The sequence below is a fragment of the Pongo pygmaeus genome, chromosome 6 (genome assembly GCF_028885625.2).
Source record: "Pongo pygmaeus isolate AG05252 chromosome 6, NHGRI_mPonPyg2-v2.0_pri, whole genome shotgun sequence".
Taxonomy (NCBI): domain Eukaryota; kingdom Metazoa; phylum Chordata; class Mammalia; order Primates; family Hominidae; genus Pongo; species Pongo pygmaeus.
The window spans coordinates 142,587,722-142,610,051 of record NC_072379.2 but is presented as its reverse complement, the minus strand read 5'-3'; the positions used below and the strand labels follow the sequence as shown (position 1 = coordinate 142,610,051).

The 22,330-nt window shown below is 56.5% G+C and overlaps 2 protein-coding genes across 10 annotated transcripts in view; one reads left to right on the top strand and one right to left on the bottom strand.

Annotated features, from left to right (window-relative positions):
- Positions 1 to 11,406, top strand: part of EPHA1 (EPH receptor A1) — a 17,905-nt gene extending 6,499 nt beyond the window's left edge. The window contains exons 3-19 of one of the 6 annotated variants that reach the window (XM_054494387.2): positions 885 to 1,166; positions 2,439 to 2,841; positions 3,081 to 3,236; positions 3,549 to 3,893; positions 4,046 to 4,173; positions 4,424 to 4,574; positions 4,837 to 4,933; positions 5,149 to 5,207; positions 6,005 to 6,130; positions 7,013 to 7,198; positions 7,335 to 7,396; positions 7,503 to 7,709; positions 8,174 to 8,323; positions 8,615 to 8,808; positions 10,707 to 10,862; positions 10,947 to 11,073; positions 11,293 to 11,406. In XM_054494387.2, coding sequence (XP_054350362.1) covers positions 885 to 1,166; positions 2,439 to 2,841; positions 3,081 to 3,236; positions 3,549 to 3,893; positions 4,046 to 4,173; positions 4,424 to 4,574; positions 4,837 to 4,933; positions 5,149 to 5,207; positions 6,005 to 6,130; positions 7,013 to 7,198; positions 7,335 to 7,396; positions 7,503 to 7,709; positions 8,174 to 8,323; positions 8,615 to 8,808; positions 10,707 to 10,862; positions 10,947 to 11,025 — 2,781 coding nt within the window. In that variant the 3' untranslated portion in view covers positions 11,026 to 11,073; positions 11,293 to 11,406. Of the gene's footprint in view, positions 1 to 884; positions 1,167 to 2,438; positions 2,842 to 3,080; positions 3,237 to 3,548; positions 3,894 to 4,045; positions 4,174 to 4,423; positions 4,575 to 4,836; positions 4,934 to 5,148; positions 5,208 to 6,004; positions 6,131 to 7,012; positions 7,199 to 7,334; positions 7,397 to 7,502; positions 7,710 to 8,173; positions 8,809 to 9,069; positions 9,862 to 10,706; positions 10,863 to 10,946 lie in introns of those variants that run through there. The other 5 variants (XM_054494386.2, XM_054494384.2, XM_054494383.2 and 2 more) reach the window with 5 other exon arrangements.
- ZYX (zyxin) lies at positions 11,362 to 22,330 on the bottom strand. 4 transcript variants are annotated; one of them, XM_054494389.2, is made up of 10 exons: positions 21,089 to 22,330; positions 20,719 to 20,941; positions 20,051 to 20,250; positions 19,813 to 19,905; positions 19,170 to 19,697; positions 14,118 to 14,238; positions 13,799 to 13,968; positions 13,532 to 13,710; positions 12,502 to 12,622; positions 11,362 to 11,904 (listed from the first exon to the last, which is right to left on the bottom strand). In XM_054494389.2, exons 2-10 carry the CDS (start codon positions 20,924 to 20,926, stop codon positions 11,800 to 11,802), a joined length of 1,725 nt encoding a protein of 574 aa, XP_054350364.1. In that variant the 5' UTR covers positions 20,927 to 20,941; positions 21,089 to 22,330; the 3' UTR covers positions 11,362 to 11,799. The 4 variants fall into 4 exon arrangements, with proteins under 4 accessions (XP_054350364.1, XP_054350363.1, XP_063523993.1 ...); XM_054494388.2 differs by having other exon boundaries at positions 20,719 to 20,938; XM_063667923.1 differs by having other exon boundaries at positions 11,362 to 12,622; positions 21,089 to 21,419.

The following is a 22,330-nucleotide window of genomic DNA, read 5'->3' as shown; positions in this document are numbered from 1 at the left end:
TTGAACCTGGGTGGCGGAGGTTATAGTGAGCCAAGTTTGTGCCACTGCACTCTAGCTCCAGCCTGGGCGACAGAGTGAGACCTTTGCCTCAAACAAACAAACAAAAAGTTAAGGGGAGTAGACTAGATAGTATCAAGAAGTCCAGCCAAATCTGTCAATTGTTGATTTTGAGGATGGCTACAATTGAAATATTGGAGAGGATGAGAATCCCATATACAGTTCTGTGCTTGTTCTTACCCTCCAAATCTAAGGGGTTTTAATAATTAAAAATAAATATTGGGCTGGGTGTGGTGGCTCACATGCTTTGGGAGCCCTAGTAGGAGGATCATCTGAGTCCAGGTGTTTGAGATCAGCCTGGACAGCATAGCAAGACCTCATCTCTACCATAAAAAAGAAAAAAAAAAAATAGCCCAGTGTGTTGGCAGGAACCTGTAGTCCCAGCTACTTGGGAGACTAAGCCCAGGAGTTTGAGGCTATGGTGAGCTTTGATTATACCACTGCGCTGCAGACAGAACGAGACCCTGTCTCTGAAAAACAAAAAATTCATCAATATCCTCTTGAACAAACAGAAGGGTTTTGTAAATGAGCTTTGCCTTGGGGGAACCTGACTGTTTTGCTGATGAAATAAGTGGACTAGACTAACTGAAGGGACCAGGATCAACTAGGGATGTTAAGGGACTATTGTCTTGCCCATCTTATATCCAAATAAATCCCCAACCCTAAACACTCAGTCTACTGTCCTGGAGCTGAGGGGTGGGGAGAGGCAGGACAAGTCGCATAAACCTGAGGGGCTCTGACACAGCTGCTTCTCCATCAGCTCTAAAAACCAAGGGTTTGGGGAGCAGGCAATGATCTGGTCCCTGACTCTGATTCCCTCCTTGCAGTGGAGTGAACAGCAACAGATACTGAATGGGACACCCCTGTACATGTACCAGGACTGCCCAATGCAAGGACGCAGAGACACTGACCACTGGCTTCGCTCCAATTGGATCTACCGCGGGGAGGAGGCTTCCCGTGTCCACGTGGAGCTGCAGTTCACCGTGCGGGACTGCAAGAGTTTCCCTGGAGGAGCCGGGCCTCTGGGTTGCAAGGAGACCTTCAACCTTCTGTACATGGAGAGTGATCAAGATGTGGGCATTCAGCTCCGACGGCCCTTGTTCCAGAAGGTGCTGCTTCCCTCCATGCCATCTGGGTCCTGGTGCAGATCCCTGCCTGGCTCCTTATTGGGTGCCAGAGAAGGTTGCAGGGACAGGAAGAGGGTGCAGAGGTAGAATCATGAAAAGAATTTGGCACTTGAAGGCTGGGCATGGTGGCTCGTGCCTGTAATTCCAGTGCTTTGGGAAACCAATGTGGGAAGATCACTTGAGGCCAGGAGCTTGAGACCAGCCTGGGCAACATAGCAAAACTTCATCTCTGCAAAAAATTAAAAATCACCTGGGCATGGTGGCCCATACCTGCAGTCCCAGCTACTAAGGAGGCTGAGGCAGGAGGATCACTTGAGCCCAGGAGTTTGAGGCTGCAGTGATCTATGATTGTGCCACCACACACCAGTCTGGGCAACAGAGCAAGATCCTGTCTCTAAAGAAAAAAAGAACAATGTGGCATTGGAAATCAGAAGGGCTGGATTTGAGTATCTTTTCTGCTGTGCCGTGACTTTGGGGGTGTCATTTAACCTCTCCAGCTTTTGTTGCCTAGTCATAAAATAGTGACAATAATAGGGCCAGCTATATCTATTTTATAGGCTTTTATAAGCATCCACTGAGATCACAGGATACCATGGTGGAGGAGGGAAGTGTAGCACAGAGTTATTTAGACTTTTCCTATTGATACCCATGATGTTCATAAGCAACCCACTCCCATAGTATCACTGGAGTCATGTAGCAAGACAATTCCCTGCAGGCTGGTACTCTCTAACACATCCCTTTCTTTCCTACTCAAAAAACATCCTGGGATGCAGAAAGAGTAAGGAGCATTTTATGATAGCATATGCTCTTGTTTCTTTCCAAAGAGAAAATGTTGTAAAATTTGTTACTAGTAATAAATTGATAATGATATGCTCTGTAACTCATCATGTTATTGGCACTGAGTTTGGGAATGCCTCTGAATAGCAGAAACTTTATGGACTGTAGAGTCCCAATGCCTGGATTCCAGTCCTAGCCCCATGATGTGGTAGCTGTGTGATCTTATACAAGGTCTTTAACTTCTGTTAGCCTTGGTTTCGTCATCTGTTAAATAGAGACAATAAGCCATCCTACCTCATAAGAGGATTGCATGAGCTAAATAGCATAATGCACATAAAATGCTTAGCCTGGCACCTCACACATACAAGGCTCATTGTTCATGGTTGCGGAAAGTATTAAGCAAACGATTGTTTCTGTTATGTGGGAAAGAAGCAGGACTTTGCCATTGCTCCCCTTTCTTACCTACCCTCTACCCAGGTAACCACGGTGGCTGCAGACCAGAGCTTCACCATTCGAGACCTCGCATCTGGCTCCATGAAGCTGAATGTGGAGCGCTGCTCTCTGGGCCGCCTGACCCGCCGTGGCCTCTACCTCGCTTTCCACAACCCGGGTGCCTGTGTGGCCCTGGTGTCTGTCCGGGTCTTCTACCAGCGCTGTCCTGAGACCCTGAATGGCTTGGCCCAATTCCCAGACACTCTGCCTGGCCCCGCTGGGTTGGTGGAAGTGGCAGGGACCTGCTTGCCCCACGCGCGGGCCAGCCCCAGGCCCTCAGGTGCACCCCGCATGCACTGCAGCCCTGATGGCGAGTGGCTGGTGCCTGTAGGACGGTGCCACTGTGAGCCTGGCTATGAGGAAGGTGGCAGTGGCGAGGGATGTGTTGGTAAGAATGGAGGCGGTGAGAACCTGAGGAACCACTCGGGAGGATTGCAGGAGTACCCCGGCAGAGAAGGAGGCCAGTGCTCCGCCTCAGTGGGTTTTTAACCTGAGTGTCCCAGAGCAGCGGACACACACACGCAGAGATGTTTCCAGTAGAAGGGATTGGGGCAGGAAGGGGTGGTGGTGGTTCTGCCTGTAAAAACATTTACAGAACCACTCTGCTCTGCTGCGTTCTCTCTCCAGCCTGCCCTAGCGGCTCCTACCGGATGGACATGGACACACCCCATTGTCTCACATGCCCCCAGCACAGCACTGCTGAGTCTGAGGGGGCCACCATCTGTACCTGTGAGAGCGGCCATTACAGAGCTCCCGGGGAGGGCCCCCAGGTGGCATGCACAGGTGAGTCCAGGGGGTGGGGCGTGGCCATCTGGAGGGAGGGGCTGGATCTTTGCTGAGACTTTGTCAGGGTTGGATTTTTCCAGAGCTTGTCAGATATTGGAGATGGTCCAGGGTGTCAGGCACTTTTAGCCCCTGCCCTGGCACCCTGCTCTCCCTAGAAGAATGCAGAGATGTAGTCAAACCCAGGAGAAATCAAATCTCCCCAAGAGGACTTCAGAGGACATCGAGAATTGGGTGGTGGTGGAGGCCAGGGATCAGCAGCTCAGGTGACAGCGAGGTCGGCTTCTACTGATGGCTCCTCTTCTCCCACAGGTCCCCCCTCGGCCCCCCGAAACCTGAGCTTCTCTGCCTCAGGGACTCAGCTCTCCCTGCATTGGGAACCCCCAGCAGATACGGGGGGACGCCAGGATGTCAGATACAGTGTGAGGTGTTCCCAGTGTCAGGGCACAGCACAGGACGGGGGGCCCTGCCAGCCCTGTGGGGTGGGCGTGCACTTCTTGCCGGGGGCCCAGGGGCTCACCACACCTGCAGTGCACGTCAATGGCCTTGAACCTTACGCCAACTACACCTTTAACGTGGAAGCCCAAAATGGAGTGTCAGGGCTGGGCAGCTCTGGCCATGCCAGCACCTCGGTCAGCATCAGCATGGGGCATGCAGGTGAGAGGCTGAGAGGGGCTGGGACAGGGACCTGGTGGAGACAGAAGGGCTTAAGACAACAGGACAAATTGATGGGCAGGAAGCCATAGAAAAGTTACTAAGGTTATTTCCTTTTTCCTTACATATCCAACCTTATCCCTCTGGACCCCCAGAGTCACTGTCAGGCCTGTCTCTGAGACTGGTGAAGAAAGAACCGAGGCAACTAGAGCTGACCTGGGCGGGGTCCCGGCCCCGAAGCCCTGGGGCGAACCTGAGCTATGAGCTGCATGTGCTGAACCAGGTCAGGATGCTACTGAGAGATGGTCTTCAGTGTCCACGCCCAGGCACACCCCAACATTCCTAGCCTGGGGTGTGGGGTGGGAGGAATCCACCCGAAGTCCACTGTGTGGCTTTCTCAGGACAAAAGTCTATGAAGAACCCTGTCCTAACCATTCTGCTCTCCAGCCCCTCCCCATGTGCTCTGATGCTGTCCATCACATCCACCCGGGCCTGGCTCAGCACTACCTGCTTAATTTAACTCCAACCCACAGGATGAAGAACGGTACCAGATGGTTCTAGAACCCAGGGTCTTGCTGACAGAGCTGCAGCCTGACACCACATACATCGTTAGAGTCCGAATGCTGACCCCACTGGGTCCTGGCCCTTTCTCCCCTGATCATGAGTTTCGGACCAGCCCACCAGGTGGGGTATCTTGTGCTCTTCCCCAACACACATACACCTGTTGCCCCACTGAGGCAACTCAGCTCCTGTTCCACGTAGCGACCCTTCCTCTTCCTCTACACACATGCACACACACTCCCTTCTTCCGGGGGTAGGGGACAGACACCGACCTGATGCACACTGAAAGATCTGACCCTACGGGTACCCAGGGCCCTGCCCTTTAACCCCCCTCATTCCTACAGACTGTGAGTCCCAACACTTCCTCATCCCTTTGTGCCTACAGTGTCCAGGGGCCTGACTGGAGGAGAGATTGTGGCCGTCATCTTTGGGCTGCTGCTTGGTGCAGCCTTGCTGCTTGGGATTCTCGTTTTCCGGTCCAGGTGCCAACTCCTGCCCCCTCCCCAACCACCAGTCCTGGGTCAGAAGCCCCTGACTGCAGCCCCAACAACCCTCCCATCCCCTAGTACCAAAGCTCAGTGAGTCCTCACACCCATCCTGCACTCCCACCCCGTTTCTGGGGAAGATTCAGCCAGAGTCCCTCGGACCCCTGAGGTGGTCCTGGGGCCCTGAAGGAGCTGGTCCCCAACCCCCGCAGGAGAACCCAGCGGCAGAAGCAGCAGAGGCAGTGTGACCACACCACCGATGTGGATCGGGGTGAGTTGGGTGCACCTGCGTGTGTCCCCACCTGCGTGTGCACACCTGTGTGTGCATGTGTGTGTGGGTGTGTTGGGAGGTGCCACTGGGAAGGGATCAAGGGACACATTTGCTAGGCCAACTCTGGGGGCACATGTGGGGTTTGTTGTCCCCAGGGCTCTTGTGTTTTGTTACCTAATTAACTTTGGTTAATTAACTTTGTACTGATAGCCCCCCAGTGGCTCTGGTGCAATTATCTGTGAGTGTCCATTCGCTGCTGGTGCCGCTGTCTTGTCACCTTGGGCTCTGGACAGCCCTCCCCATCCTGGAGGCCAGGCCTGTGGGCCGAGGCCAGGCAGGAGGAGGACTGACGTCCTCCAAGGCTTATGAGCTTCTTGCTTGTCACCTCATTAGGTGACCCACAAAGGGGAGAGTGAGTGGTCCATCCAGGCAGCCGGGGTGGGAGCCATGCACGGCTCTGTCTGGGAATGTGAACGAGGTGTGACTGACCAGAGCAGTGTGGGGACTGGCCGCTGAGAAGATTGGGCAACTCAGGCAGCAAATGTGCTCTTCGGGTGTGGATCCTGGCCACCACCCTGGACCTTGTGGAGTGAGGACAGCAGAGCTTGGAGCATAGACAGGGAGAAGAGAAGCTTAGTTGCTAAATGGAGACTTTCTCCCACCTCAGCCCAAACAGGAGTCACCTTGGGAAACAGGGAGGTGTGGAGAAGTGTGTGGTCTGCTGCTGGCCCTTCTCCTGACCCCCATACTCCTGAGCCCTGATGTTGGTACTCCCCAACCTCATGTTCTGCCCATAGAGGACAAGCTGTGGCTGAAGCCCTATGTGGACCTCCAGGCATACGAGGACCCTGCACAGGGAGCCTTGGACTTTACCCAGGAGCTCGATCCAGCGTGGCTGATGGTGGACACTGTCATAGGAGAAGGTGAGTCCTGCTGTGCACCGCAGCAGGCCCCCCACCGTGTGGGGCAGCACAGAGCCACCAGCAGGCCCCTTCCTTCCAGCGCTTCCCTGGGGAGCCCAGCTGGCTTCTCTGGTCCCAGAGTTTCCAGATGTACTCACTCTCTGCTCTGCTCTGTATCCTCTTTGAACCATTGTGTTCTTGTTAAAAACCCCTCATCAGATGCCCTGGAGCAACCCCTGTCTCCTACACACTTGCTTCTGTGGTTTTGGAGTTTCTGATAAAGGGCATTAAATACATTGTTTTCATCCACAGAGGTGTTGCTGTGCTGAGGGTCCGGATGTTCTCTGATGATGCCCAAATGTAGGAGTCATTCCCTCCCTAGCCTGGCATTCCACCCCATCAGAGGCCCAGTGTCCTTGGGCTGCCCTGTTCCCTTGGGTCACCAGAGGAAATGGATCTCAGTGGAGAACAAAGCTTGGTGGTGTCCTTGCCAATTGTGCAGCTGAGCCAGGCAAGCTGGGACCAGAGGAGCTCACAGAAGAGAGGCGGCCATAGCCAGTGTCCCTGCCACTTGAGTACTAGCCCCGCACTGGCTTGCTCTTCATGAGCACAGCCCAGTCCCGCTCCACAGGGTTCATTCACCCTGCGGTTGCCGAGCGCCTATTGTGAGCCAAGAACTGTGCAAACACTGGGAGACAGTGGTGAATAGGTCACGGCATTGCACTCCAGCTCCAGACTCTGACCTTCCCCAGGAAGGACAGCCCACGCCCTGTCCCAGGAAGGGCATTCCATGCTTCTGATTCTCCAGAAAAGAAAAGGGCCGGAGGACTGGAGGGGTTGCTGCCTGTCCCCTGGAGGAGCCCTGCAGTGCATCCGGCCACAGCCTGTTTTCTTTCTACCCAGGAGAGTTTGGGGAAGTGTATCGAGGGACCCTGAGGCTCCCCAGCCAGGACTGCACGACTGTGGCCATTAAGACCTTAAAAGACACATCCCCAGGTGGCCAGTGGTGGAACTTCCTTCGAGAGGCAACTATCATGGGCCAGTTTAGCCACCCGCATATTCTGCATCTGGAAGGCGTTGTCACAAAGCGTATGACCAGTGGTCTCCCTCAGCTGGGGGCGGGAAATGCAGGAAAGAGGGGCGAAACCACTGTAAGTGGAGGGAGGATGTGTGGCCAAGGGCAGGAAGCCTGGTTCTGAGTGTGATATGTGTGTCTGTGTCTTAGGAAAGCCGATCATGATCATCACAGAATTTATGGAGAATGGAGCCCTGGATGCCTTCCTGAGGGTGAGGAGGGCAGAGGACTAGCTGGGGAGGGGGATGCACCATGGTGCCCTGGGCACTGGGAGGAGACCTGGCCCATCCTCTGACTCACCCACTGACCCTGCTGCAGGAGCGGGAGGACCAGCTGGTCCCTGGGCAGTTAGTGGCCATGCTGCAGGGCATAGCATCTGGCATGAACTACCTCAGTAATCACAATTATGTCCACCGGGACCTGGCTGCCAGAAACATCTTGGTGAATCAAAACCTGTGCTGCAAGGTGTCTGACTTTGGCCTGACTCGCCTCCTGGATGACTTTGATGGCACATACGAAACCCAGGTTAGAAACCGGTACAAACCCAGTGCACATTCACATTGCCCCATAACATGCCATTCATACAGTCACGTGTATATAAGCACAAAGACTTGGCCAGGCACGGTGGCTCACGCCTGTAATCCCAGCACTTTGGGAGGCCGATGCAGGTGGATCACGAGGTCAGGAGATCGAGACCAGCCTGGCGAACATGGTGAAACCCCGTCTCTACTAAAAATACAAAAAATTAGCCGGGCATGGTGGCAGGTGCCTGTAGTCCCAGATACTCGGGAGGCTGAGGCAGGAGAATGGCGTGAACCCGGGAGGTGGAGGTTGCAGTGAGCCGAGATCACGCCACTGCACTGCAGCCTAGCAAGAGAGAGAGACTCCATCTCAAAAAAAATAAAATAAAAATACAATAAAAGAAGCACAAAGACTCGTGCTCAGGTGGACACCATAACTTTCCGTCCCTGACCCATGTGCCTTCTTAGGGAGGAAAGATCCCTATCCGTTGGACAGCCCCTGAAGCCATTGCCCATCGGATCTTCACCACGGCCAGTGATGTGTGGAGCTTTGGGATTGTGATGTGGGAGGTGCTGAGCTTTGGGGACAAGCCTTATGGGGAGATGAGCAATCAGGAGGTGAGCCCAGAATATTCTTCCTCATCTCATCTTCAACTCACACCTCTTATTCCCTCCCAAGGTCCTCCCGTGGCCTTTTCCTGCAGATATCTTCATTTATTCGTGACCCTCAGTTTTTCTGTACTCCTGGCTCCTCTGGTCCTTCACCTCATGCCCTGCTCTCTTTACTCCTCCCACCTCCTCCCATCCTGCCTAGGATCTCCACTGCAATTATCTTGTATGACCGTCGGTTTCTCATGGGCCTCCAGGTTAGCTCGCTACTCTACAGCATCCTCCTGTCCCACTGTGCAGGTTATGAAGAGCATTGAGGATGGGTACCGGTTGCCCCCTCCTGTGGACTGCCCTGCCCCTCTGTATGAGCTCATGAAGAACTGCTGGGCATATGACCGTGCCCGCCGGCCACACTTCCAGAAGCTTCAGGCACATCTGGAGCAACTGCTTGCCAACCCCCACTCCCTGCGGACCATTGCCAACTTTGACCCCAGGTAACCATGCGGGGGAAGGAATAGGGAACCCAGAGGCAGCGCTAGGAGAGTGGAAATAGGCATTCAGCCACATCCTCCGAGTGCTGGGCCTGGGGAGCTCTGGACCAAGTCCAGTGTATGAGGCAAGACGTGCCCTTGGGGAGAGTCCAAGAGGTCAGCTTTAGATTACGCATATTTGCAGAAAATCAGTTACTGCTGGGCCCCAGTTCCCTCACTTCACCTGGGCTCAGGGGTGGGGGGGCCCATCTTTTCCCTTCTCAGGCTGCCTCACCTAGGACACTCCTGGAGCCATCGTTGCCAATCCCACTGCGTTGTACTGTGGCCCATTCTTGGGATGCATCCCCTTCCCCACAGAAATATTTCTGCATATGAAGGAAAGGGTCATCCATTCATGAAGTTTTGGAGGACCTACTGGTGCAAGCTGTTTGCTGGACATTGGAGATACAGCTGCACTTATTACCTGGTACCTGCTCCAGGGAGCCTGGGCAGCCAGGCTGGGGTGGGGCAGGCAGGAGCAGCCTTGCAGGGTTTGGGAAGGCTCCTGGATCACATGGCTAGTCTGAGGGGAGCGGAGGGCTTGTAGGTTGCAGATAGTGCAGGATGACTGCAGCATCGTGTTTAGGAATAGCAGCCATGAGGCTGGAGAGACAACCAGTCAGCACAAAGAGGACCAGCCCTATTGAGAAGTTTGGACTTTACCACGAGTGCAGAGTTGTTTTTTTTTCCACCCCGAGACGGAGTCTTCCTCTGTCGCCCAGGCTGGAGTAACTCGGCGCAATCTCAGCTCACTGCAACCTCCACCTCCAGGGTTCAAGTGATTCTCCTGTCTCGGCCTCCTGAGTAGCTGGGATTACAGGCACATACCACCATGCCCAGCTAATTTTTGTATTTTTAGTAGAAACGGGGTTTCACTACGTTGGCCAGGCTGGTCTCGAACTCCTGACCTCATGATCCGCCCACCTAGGCCTCCCAAAGTGCTGGGATTACAGGCGTGGGCCACCTCGCCTGGCCTGGAGAACCAATTCTTAAAAACTGTCCACAGGACGGGGGGGACGTGGTCAGAGCTGCATTTTACCAAAAATATGGCCTGAGTGTAGAGAATGAACTGATGGGGGTGTGGGGGAGCGCTCAGGTTGGGGAAGCAGGCAAGGCTGTTCTTCAAGTGCTTTATTGGGTAGCCAGCCTGGCCAACTGGCCTCTGTATCCAACCACCATATATAACCTTGTTTCTGGGAGAAAACACGCTCTAAGTTCCAACTTTTGAAACTATCTTTTGGAGCACAACTCCCTCATACACTGGAGACTGCATGTGCTAATCTTTCTGGAATGCTGGATATTTTTTCCCCCAGCAGATTTACTTTGCTAATGGTTTTTGGCTCTGGCGAGCTTTAGTACAGGAACGCTCATTGTATTGTGGGTGTCAGAGTGCAAGAATAACAGCCGAAGTTGAAGGTGATGAGGAAGGACTGCTCCCAGAACTCAAGCGGCCACTATGGAAAAAGGCAGGACCACGCCCAGGTGCCAGGCCTCTGTTCTCCTACTTTCAGCTTCCTCTCAGACAGGAGACTTCCATGTCCTAACCAGCCCTCAGTCAGGTGCCCAGAACCGGCCACTCCAGCAGGAGACCGGCTGGTGATCCCCTTCTGTTGGGGCTTCCCAGGACAGTCCCTTTCTATAGGCCTGTCGACATAGCAGGACTGTCAGCCAGTCCACTGTTGTGAGCACACCAGGAAACAGGCCAGGAAGTGGGCTCAGAGATAATGGTGGGGTCAATCCACAGTCTAGATGATCTCTGTGCCCAGACACCGAACTTCAGTGCTGGCTGCTGATGCTCAGAGGCTAAGGCCAACCAGATCAGCCCCTGTACCCACTGTGACTGACATGCCCATATCCCACAGGGTGACTCTCCGCCTGCCCAGCCTGAGCGGCTCAGATGGGATCCCGTATCGAAGCGTCTCTGAGTGGCTGGAGTCCATACGCATGAAACGCTACATCCTGCACTTCCACTCGGCTGGGCTGGACACCATGGAGTGTGTGCTGGAGCTGACCGCTGAGTAAGGAGCTGGAGCTGTCTGGGCAGGGGAGGGCTGCGGGGGTGGAGCCTCCGGACTCATGCCCCCACCCTTCCTTGCCCACAGGGACCTGACGCAGATGGGAATCACACTGCCCGGGCACCAGAAGCGCATTCTTTGCAGTATTCAGGGATTCAAGGACTGAGCCCTCCTCTCATCCCATGCCCAATCAGGGAGCAAGGACGGGGCCAAGGTCGCTCGTGGTCACTCCTTGCGCCCCTTCCCACAACCTGCCAGACTAGGCTATTGGTGCTGCTTCTGCCCACTTTCAGGAGAACCCTGCTCTGCACCCCAGAAAACCTCTTTGTTTTAAAAGGGAGGTGGGGGTAGAAGTAAAAGGATGATCACGGGAGGGAGTTGAGGGGTTAATATATATACATACATATACATATATATTTTTGTAAATAAACAGGAACTGATTTTCTGCCTCCATCCCACCCATGAGGGCTGTAGGCACTACAAAAGAGCTGACTACTGAGAATTCTGGAAAACAAGGTGTTTTTTTTATTTGTAGCTATAGCTACAACCTGGCAGCATGGGGGAGGGTGGGAATGTCCTGGAGGGTCAGGGCGTCTCCCAGCCCTCCGCAAGCAGAGTACAAAGGCTGCTCGGGGGGCCGGCCGAGGGTGCGGGTGCAGCAGTGAAAGCAGCAGCACTAAACCTGGTGCCCCCCTCAGGTGGGGTGTCTGGAGGACGGTGGGCAATCCCTGCAGGATGGGCGAGGACTAGACTCCAGGGCGGGGGCCCTGCATCCCTAGACCATGTTGGGTCCTGGGTCAGGGCACCTGGGATGCTAGGAAGGGGCTGGGAATGGGAGGGGCTAGACATCAAAACAATAACTGAGGTGGGGGCAGGTGGTCTCAGTGTGGGTGGTCCACAATGGGGCATGGACTGCGGTCTGAAGAGGGCCTGTCCTCACTCAGGTCTGGGCTCTAGCAGTGTGGCACTTCCGACAGAGCACGTGACCGTCCAGGGGGAAGCAGCCATTGTCATCTGCCTCAATGGACAAGGGCTTCCCGCAGTCCTGGGAAGAAGGAAGGGTGAGGGGCACTGGACCGGAAGGCCCCTGCTCTGCTCCACCCTACCCCACCCCATGCAGCCCCATCTTGGAATTAGAAAGATGCTTCATGGCTCAGAGCTGGTGTCATCGCATTTTCCAGCCACATCCAACTCCCCATCCCTATCCTACTTCCAGTCACCCACTAGGACCTTCCTGCAAGAGGGCAAGCAGTGGGGAGAGCTGCTTCCAAGGTGCTTGCTGCCCTGCCCACCATCACTGTAATAAAATAGAGGTTGGCTCACCTCCATTCGAAGACCTCTTCTCTCAGCTCCTATCTCCCCATCCCCTACCACAGTAAAACACCATGCCCTTCCCTTCTATTGGCTTGTCCCGTTTCTTGGCTTATCCATGACTCAAAGTGACCTCAGAGGCCCCACAGCCCCATTTCCTGCAGTGGCAGGAAGCATTCTGGCAGGACAGATGGGGTGCCACCATGAGCCACCCTCAAAATCACAGCCCTGTTTCCTGAATGCTGGTGCTTTCCACCACCCAGTTAGTAAGCAGCATCTCCCGCCACCTCCTGGTCAGAACCTGCCCAAGGAGTCCAGAGGGATGGCTGACCTCACACTTGTAACACTTCATGTGGAAGTTCTTGTCCAGGGCGACCACTCGCACGGTCTCATCTCGGCCAGGCTCAGGCATGATGGGCTCAGAGCAGACGGAGCACCTCGGGGCGTACTGCCTGGAAGGGGCAGAAAGGGCCAGCCGAGTTAGCCAGGGCTTTCATCCCCGGTGTGCGCACGCATAAGCCAGCTTGTGCAGCAAGGAAGCAGACTTCTCTGCCCTGCATCTCTAGGTGGAGGAAGCTCACCAGAAGGGCCTAAGACTGAGCCACCATGACTGGCCCTCATCAAAGGGAATTTCCTGCCTCACCAGTCACTCTCCCAAAGCAAGGGAGTCTCCCACACACCTGCCACGGTGTTCTCTCCCACTCGATCCTTACTGTCCCATTCACACTGCAGCTCCTGCAGAAAGCCAGCACTGAGGTACCCCTCCCATCCCATCCTGGGTCCCTGACCCTCACCTTCCCCCAGTCCTCCCACCCCACGCACGGTGCCTCTGCCCTGACTGCCTGGCCCTGTGGAGGGATGTGAAGTTGTGGCCACCCCAGATGGAATCCTGAAAGTGTTTACCCAAACACTCTGTCAGAGGTGGGGGTCAGATTCTGCAGTTCCCACAGCTGCACTGAGGTTCTGCGGGTCAGCCTGAGAAAGTAGCCACCTTCTAAACACTATTTCTGGGGAGAAACCAGAAATCCATACAGCTGATCTCCAAAAGAACTTTTAGAACCCAGCCTGTGTGCGAGATGAAGTCGCTCCAGCACACTTCACGAAATGCTGACATACACCCACAATAAGCTTCAGTGATCAAGGGCGAGGGAAGGACCAGCCAGCAGCAGGACTCGATGCCCGGGCCTAAGGCCCCTGGACAGCTACATCCAGATGACTTGGTCCCTGCTGTCTACAGACAGGACGTGGGACCAGAAAACAACACCAGGGGTTTGGGGCTGTCCTGAGGCTAGGGTAGCAAGCAGCCGGGCTACCAGACCAAGCACGGCGGGAACCCAGAAGGCAGGTGGCAAGGTCCTCACTTGTGGTAGTCAGGGACACAGTGGGGCCGGTTGGCCTGGTCCACGATGAAGGAGGTGCCCTCCAGGGGGCGGGCGCAGACCACACAGGTGAAGCAGTGTGGGTGATAGGCCTTGCCTGTGGCCCTCAGCATGCGGTCGGTGATGGGCTCCCCGCAGGTGTTGCACTTCTCCAGGGTGTCCTGAGGAGGCAGCAGGAGGAGGTTGGCAGGGAACCGGCACCCCACAGCAAGCTTCCAGGGCCCGACTGCCCAGCACAGCGCTACTCACAGTGTAGCAGCCCTCGCAGTACGGCGCCCCCTCCAGGCTGTAGAACTGCTGGCCCTGGAGCTGCTGTGCGCACTGGTGGCAGGTGAAGCAGGCGATGTGGAACAGCTGCCCCAGAGCGCGGACGGCTGGCTGCGCCCGGGCCAGGGGTTGATGGCATCGGCCGCAGAGTTCTAGGAAGGCCGAAGAAGACAGCAGTAAATAGAAGGAAGTATGTAGGGCTGCAAGGGATCAGCCAGCTTGGATAGGGAGTGGAGCCACAGCCCTGGCCCCCACCATGATGTGGGGGCAGGGTGGGGGTGTCCCGGTGGGGTGGGCTCACCGTTGACGGCCACGTTCTGCCTCTGAGGATGCTCCATGTCCTGCATTAGCTGCTGGGTCAGCTGCTCCAGCTCCTCCACCTCCTTCAGAGTCAGGGGCCCTGGGGCCCCAGGGGAGCGCACCTGCAATCCCAACACTTTCCTCACACTCTAGAGGGCTGCTGCCTCCAAGAACCCTCCCAGGCCAGCCTACCCGGCTTCTTCCAATGAGGACTTAGCTCCCAGCTCGTGTCCCAGATGCTCAGGCTTGACCCTTAAAGCTTCTCCCTCGTCCCCCTACCCCCGCCATCCCCAGCACCACACAAATAACAGGGGTAGGGGACCTGAGCCTGGATCTCATACAGCAAGACATTTCCACCCGCTTTGCCCAAACCCCCTGAGCGGTCACAGACAGGCCAGAATGACTGGGCGGACGGAGGCCACGCACACAGCAGCTCAGGTCACTGAAGCACTGGACACTCCAGGGCCATGCATCAACTCCACAGAGCATGCTCAGACATCGCCCCCATGGGACGGGCACGCAACGGCGTGCACACACGCGCACACACACCTACCCGGCCTGCCTGCTGCTGAGCAGCCCCTGTCAGCGTGAGGATACAACACAGGCAGGAATTGCAGGTTAAACCCACTGAGCTGTCTGCAAGAACCCAGCCCCACCCCCACACAGAGACCCTGTCCCTCGAGTAAGGGGCTTCTGAACTACCTCACTCAGGTCCCTCCCCAGCAGCCTCAGAGAAGGTCCAAAGGCCACCCCCTAGGCCAGCCCAACCTTCCCATTTAGGGGATCCCGGGGACTGGGGCGGGGGGTGGATGTTAAGGACAGTGCTGCCAGTAACCCTGAGAGGTAACCCTGAGAACTCCGGGAAGGGCTGTCTGACCTGCATCAGCACTGCCAGGAGACACGCCCACAGGAGCAAGTGCACTGGGTGAGTCTTTTCCATGTCTGAAAAAGCCTACCCAGGACCGTGGCCCCATCACTGAGTGTGCTACCTGCAGATGCCTTCATTCCCATAACACCCGGAACTTCCAAAGCCCCCCTGCTACCTCCTCCCATAGCCCCTCTCCCCTCAGCCCTGGCTTCACCGGCCCTCACCCCGACCCCCATCTGTACCCACAGTTGCGTCCTTTCTGCCCAGTGAAGCATGCGTCCATATAAGTCCAACTCTCCAGATCTTAGCCATTTTCCCTTAAGATCCTACCGTCTCTTAACTGACTCATTCCCTGGAACACTCACTTCAACTTTGTCTCCTCCAATCTTCCCTTCCTGGCATCTTGGGGACAGAGTGAAGGGGCTCAGTCAGTCCTTGCTCTCCAGTGCCATTCTAAATGCCTGGCTCCTCCTTCAGAAGCACAGAATCCTCATCTGCATCACCTCCCATGGGTATCCCCGTTCATCAGGACACTCTATCCAGAACTGTCCCCTCTGCCAGCCTGCACCAATGCCACCGCTTCAAACCAAACTTCCATCCTTCTCAGTCATCGTCCATCATGGGACATCCTTGACCTCAGATTTACCTCCAAGTCTCTTGCCAGCGATTATCTGCCTCTCCTCTTCCCCATCCACACCTACTACGTGAACCCAGAAAAGCCTTAGTTTCCCCCGCCCGCAACCCACCCCTGGACTTTGTCCACCATGCCCCAGCCTGGTCCCATGACCATCTAACCCCTACAAGGTTCACTGTCCCTCCGGGCGCCTGCAGCCACCCGCAGCTATCCGGACCAGTCTCCAACCCCAAGTCACACCACCACCCGCTTCCTGTTTCTGCTTCCAAGCTGCAGAAAGCAGTGGAGAGATTGCTGAACACTGCAGAGTGAGCTCACAACACTGCAGCACCCGCACGACCTCCAGCCCGGCCTTCCCCACAGCAGCTGTTCCAGACCTCTCCATCTCCTGAGCCCCCACCTGCTTCGTCCCCTTGCTCGCACCACGACCTCACCTCCCACATGACTGAGGACATGGAAGCCAGCCAGCTTAAGCTCCCTCATCGTCCTTCCTATCCACGCTGCAACCACTCTGTCCTTGCTGTCTGGGATGCCTCTGGGGGAGGAGACATCACCAAGATCTCCTCCAGGGACCGAAGCAGCCTGCCCCTGCTCTCCCACAACACTCACCCTCCATCACCTGCTTCCCCGGGTTACACAGTACCTGAGCCCTTCTCCCCTAACTTGCAAAAACCACACACGCTACACCACAGACTCAAACACACACACCCTCACACATACCCACATACCAGTCACATGCACACACACATCAGACCACACACATACACCACTCACACACACTCACACATATGCCACACCATACGCACACACTCACACATATACCACACCACACACACACACTCACACATATACCACACCACACACACACGCCACTCACATTCAGATAATACCACACCAGGCCAGGCGCGGTGGCTCATGCCTGTAATCCCAACACTTTGGGAAGCTGAGGCAGGCAGATCACTTGAGGTCAGGAGTTCAAGACCAGCCTAGCCAACATGGTAAAACCCCATCTCTACTAAAAAATACAAAAATTAGCCAGGTGAGGTGGCACGTGCCTGTAATCCCAGCTACTTGGGAGGCTGAGACAGGAGAATCGCTTGAGCCAGGGAGGCGGAGGTTGTAGTGAGCATGGGCGACAGCCTGCACTCCGTCTCCAAAAAAAAAAAAAAGATATACCACACCACATGCTCACACACACCACTCACTAACATATATACACATACGCCACTTGTGTGTATATGTGTGAAAGTATGTACGTGCACATTCGCCTGCGCATACTTTCACACATATACCCACAATCACACACCATACACATCACAGACACACCACTCACACATGCACACACCTTCACTCACACATGCACACATGTACTCATATACACATACTTTCACACAATCACACTACACACATCACACACCACTCATACATTCATGCTAACACATGCACATACACTCACATACACCATACCCACACCCACACACTAACACACACACACGCCACTCATATATTCACATATGTATATACAAACACACACACACACCACACTCACACCACTGACACACAGTCCTTCCCTTAGTCCTTTTAAGACCAGGCTACACCAGCAGCCCCACTTCTCACCACCCACTCTCTCCTCAACTCCTCACGCTGTGTTCCCACCACAGGGCACAAACAGGCCATCCCAAGACCGTTGACGATTTCCCAACAGTCTAATCTCTAGCCTTGAGTCCTCACTCCCTCAAATACCCCGCTGAGGAGCTCAGCTCTCTTCTCCAAGTACGCCCTGACTCTCCTCCTGACTCTTCTTCCTGCTCCTCCTGGTCCCTGCTGTCTGCACTCCCTGGGAAGCTCCTCAGCTCCGACCCTGACCCTCCGGCATCACAGTGTCACTGTGCCCCACTACCATGCTAGACATCTCTGGCCCTCTCCTGAAAGCTGGCCCTGAATTTCTAGCTGAATGACGGCCCCAGCTGAAAGTCCTCCTGGGACCTGTTGCTCAAAACGTTGACAGCTGGACCCCTCCTCTTCCCGTCCAAACCATTTCCCCTTTTGGACTTCTCTATTTTGTCAGCAATCCTGTCATCCGCCCACACCCCAATCTCCAAATCGCGCTGGAGACTTTTTTTTTTCCTCTTCCCCTCACCCTTGTCTTCCAATTGCTCATCCCTTGCTAAGTCCTGGAGGCTGTGCCTTCCCGACAGCTCTAGCACACAGCTCTCACATGCGGGGCTTAATTTTCATTGCAGCTAACATTACTATTGTCCAAGAGTGAACTCACACCCATCACTGACCTCCCTCGAATACACATCTCTGCTGGCGAAACTTTCCAGAAAGCTTTCAAAAACACTGCTTTCACCAGCACTCCTGACCCACCCCACACCTACTCAAAAATCATGAATGCCTCTCCAGTGCTCAAGAGCTCCTTGGGTGAGCCACTTCACCTCCTACGCCCTCCAGCCCCGCTTGCCTCTCCAAGTATAGCTCTATCATTTTCCTACAGGAACTTTCCACTTTCTGTTCTCCAAACATCCCTCTCCTCTCTGGATTCTTACGTCCTGCCCATCCTTCGAAGCCTTTCCTAATTTGCCAGGCCCCGAGTTGACTCCCCGGTCTGAGTGCCTGTGACTCACAGGATTCTGCAAAGCTCACTGGCCCTTGGCATTTCTTCCTATGCTGTGTCTGAGTGTAGGCAGACATCATCACTATCAGTGGACTCTATGGATGCTTGGACTAGGTGACCATCAGGGTCATCTTCGTCACCAGAAATTGGACGATCTTATTTCCTGAACTAGAAGGCAAGAACCATTTTGTAATTATAGCTCTTCTATTTTGAGAGTTCCTGTGCTAGACACAGAACCCAACACTCTCTAGGTATTAGCTCACCTAATCTTCACAACCACTGTATGGAGTAGAGAATGTTAAAGATTGAGAAACTGAGGCTCAGGGTTCACCTAACTTGCCCAGTCTAAGGATTTGAGAGAAGCTGAGCCAAGAATTCTATTCCAGGTCCATCTGACAACTGAAGGCTGAGCTTCTTGCAGAGATCTCTTCCCTCCCATGTCCTACCCTCCTGGGCACAGAACACAGTGCCTGGCACGTGGTGGATGCTGGCTCAACCAGTGTTTACTGGGGCTGTCTCTTATCTCCAAGCCCTCAGGCAGAAAGAGTGCTCAGAGGAGCAGGGAGATTAACTCAAGACCCAGGAATGGGAAAAACCAAGGTGGAACTGGTGATCTCATCCCTCCCTTTAACTTTCTGGGGTAAAGGCACAAGGAAAGGTCCACCAGATCCTCCTAATTCAGAGCCTGTGCTCTCTGCGCCGTCCCAGCCAGGCCCCACCCAGCCCCACACCCAGCCAGGCCTCTCCTCCAGAGGAGCATGTTCTTACCATTGTTCCACCAGGCTAACCCCAGAGGATGAAAATTCCTATCCCGCCACCCCCGTGTCCACCCTGACTCTCCAATCACCTTATGCTTATGCTCTGGCTCCTGACCCAGCTCCGCCCCAGCGCCCTGGTCCCAAGCCTTGTGCCTCGTCCTATCACCATCCCTCACCTGGGTTTGGTTCTGAGCCGGTGAGGGCACGGGGTGCTGCTTCTCCTGCACTCGGGGCTTCTCCCTCTGCTGAGCATAGGTGAAGCTGGGAGGTTGAGGGGAGCCTGTGCCAGCGGAAGGAGCTTCAGGGTGCCCCAATTTTTGATTTGGCTGTGACCCGGATCCACCTGGGGCTCCAGGACTGAACTTGGAAGCCACAGGAGTAAACTTAGGAGTCACTGGAGAAAACTTAGGGGCTGGAGCCGGAGATGAGGCTGGGGGCCCTCGGGGCTGGGTGTTAGCCAAAGACACAGGCTGGGGCTGGGACTGGACATGGAGTTGGACCTGAGGCTTGGGCTGGGGCTGGGGCTGAACATGGAACTGTGTTTGGCTCGGAGCCGGAGCCGGAGCCGGAACCTGGGGCAGAGGCTGGGAGCTGGAAGGGGACTTCCAAGGAGGCAGGGGTGCTGTGCCCCCAGCTGCAGGCTTAGTACTGGACTTGGAACTGAATGGAGTGGCCACTGGTGGGGGCACATATCCAGATGACACCTGCAAGGGGTGGGAGAGGGAAGAGAAATGCAGTCAGGAGGACACCATCCTCCTTAGTTCTATACCCAGTCTCTCTGGCCCTGAGCCCTGCTATTCCTACTCTCCGGTCCCTTACCCGGGCTTTGAAAGGATCATTCTTGGTCATGTCATCCAGCAGTGAGGACAGAGAGTCGATCTCCAAATCAATACTGCTCACCTTCTCCCTGGGCTAGAGGGTCAGAGGTCAGAGCACCTATTCCATGCCTCTATCCCCCCACCCCCAAGGCAGAGGTGCAGGGGAGGTAAGAAGAAAGGGCCCTCTTCTCCTCTCCTTGGGGGTGTCCAGTGCAGCCGCCCCTCCCAGGCCTCCGTACCTGTGGTGGGGGCGGTATGGGGGCCTCAGGCCCTCCCTCCTCCTCCAAAGGAGGCGGCGGGGAAGGGAAGATCTCCTCCTCCAGAGGCGCAGGGGGAAATGATTCCTCGATCGGGGGAGGGGGCGGCGGGAAGGCACCTCCCAGAGCACCCTCTGCATCGTCGCCATCCCCAGCAAGGGGAGGTGGAGGCAGGGGAAAGTCTGGGGTAGGAAGGAGAAAGACGTCGGCCGGGGTCCCTCTACCCCTCACCCAAGCTCCCCTGAGTTTACCGCTCTAACCCCTAACCCAAGAACTCTCTCAGGGGTCCTAGAGCGTGTGGGGAAGCAAAGGAGGAGCACAGGGCGCCCTGGGAGTACCAGGTCAGGAAAGGCCGGGGGCACTGCCGAGGAGTGGTGCAGCTCCCGTTACACTTCGGAAAACGGACCCGGAGGGGAAGATTCGTGCCCCACATTCCCGCCTCCCACCCCCAGGCGGGGGACTTGGAACGGTCCCAGGAGCCCTGGCTCCCAGCCACGAGCTCCACGATGAGGTAAGAACATCTGCTCGGGACAGGGTGGCTGCGCCCAGCCCCCTCGGCAACAACCTTTCCAGACATCCCCAAATTCCCGAAACCACTGCCCCCCACCCCGGCTCCTGCCGGGATCCATTCCCCAAGCCCCGCCGCATACCTTCCGGGGGCGGCGGGGGAATCTCGCCCACCCGGCCCATCTGTGCGCGCTGGGCCCCGGGTGCCGGGGGAGGCTCGCTGTCCCCGGGCCGGAAGGGATTCACTTTGGGCTTTGGGGCCACCACAGGGCCGAACTTCTTCTGCGGGGCGTAAAAAGCCGGAGCCGAGACCGAAACGGAGATCGCGGGAGACGGGCGGGGGGCCGCCATGGCCGGGCCGGGCTGCTGGGGTGGGTCGCCGGGTTACGCAGCGCGGAGCCGGGCTCAGGAGCCCCGGGCGGTCCCAGCTCCCCTTGGCGACCCCCACTCGCCCCCTCCCGGCGCCCCGCGTCCCCTCCCCGTGGGGCCGCCCTGCCGCTCCCCGCGCCTCACCGCGGGCCGGAGCGTGCGCGCCGCGTCTCGGGTGGCCGCCTAGGCGCTGGGTCCGCCGACTCTGCGTCCCGGTCCGGAGCAGCCTCCAGCCGGGCGGGGAGGGACACACGGAAGGAGGAGGGAGGGAGAAGAGAGGGGGCGGGGAGAGAGCGGCGCCCAGACCATACAAGGAGCGGCCCGGAGAGGGGGCGGGGAGAGCGGGGAAGGGCGGACCAGGCAGGAAACTCCCCCAGGAAGGGGCCCTGATCCTGCCTCAGGCCAGAGGCTCCGCCGAGGTCCGCCCGCCCCCACCCCACTCACTGCCGCCCCCGCCGCCCCAGCCCGGCTCAGACCCCCGCTCCCTGAGCACAGGCCTCTGATGTCATTTCCTGACCTGCCTCCCCCTCCCCGCCCGACCCGCGGGTGCCCGAGATCTGACTCACCGTCCCCCTCCGGGCTTAGCCGGCGGAGGTGGGGCGGGTGCCGCCGAGGTAGCCACGCAGCCCCTATGCGCCTCCGGCCCGGCCCAGCGACCTCTCTCGGGCCTGCCGTTACTCGCTCACCTCCTGCCACCACCCGCTACCCGGCCACCTCCGAATCCGCCTGGGGTGGCCGAACGTATGGAGCTGGGCTCCAGGGTGCACGGGGATGGGGGGTGAGGAGCGGGGCGTTCTCCCTCCCAGCACCCCCCAGCTGACTCTGTGCTCGGAGGGGTGTGTGAGCCGGAACCTCCAGCATTCTCGGGGATACGAACTTCCAACGCTGGGCAGCCTCTTAAGGCTTCTAGGAATTCGCATCCCCCGCGTCCCAGCCAGCAGATCGGTTGCGAGAGGGACCGTTCGGGCCCGCGGGGCGGGGAATGGAGGTGGGAGGGCGGGGCCGAGGCGGCGGCCGCCTGCGGACTGGAGACCCGGGAGGATAGACGCGGACGCGGGCTGCTTGTCTTTTACGGCTCTTCAGCGCCCACCACGACCCACTCCTCTAGGAGACCCTGGGCGACAGTGGGGCTCTTGGGCATTCTGAGACTGCGCTTGGTGGAGCCCCCTACTGGCCCGACCGGATTTCTCAGACTGCGACTCAGCCCCAGGCTACACGAAAGAAGCCGGACCTGGGTAATTCTTGTAGTCCTTTTTTTTTTTTAATTGCACTGGGAAACTTACCCAATCTCGGCCCCAGTTCTTTCTTCAAACTAAGGAGTCATGGCCTTTCGCCCGCTAGTCCAATATGCACTCCTAGGCGCTTCATTTTCTCTCTTGTCAGCTT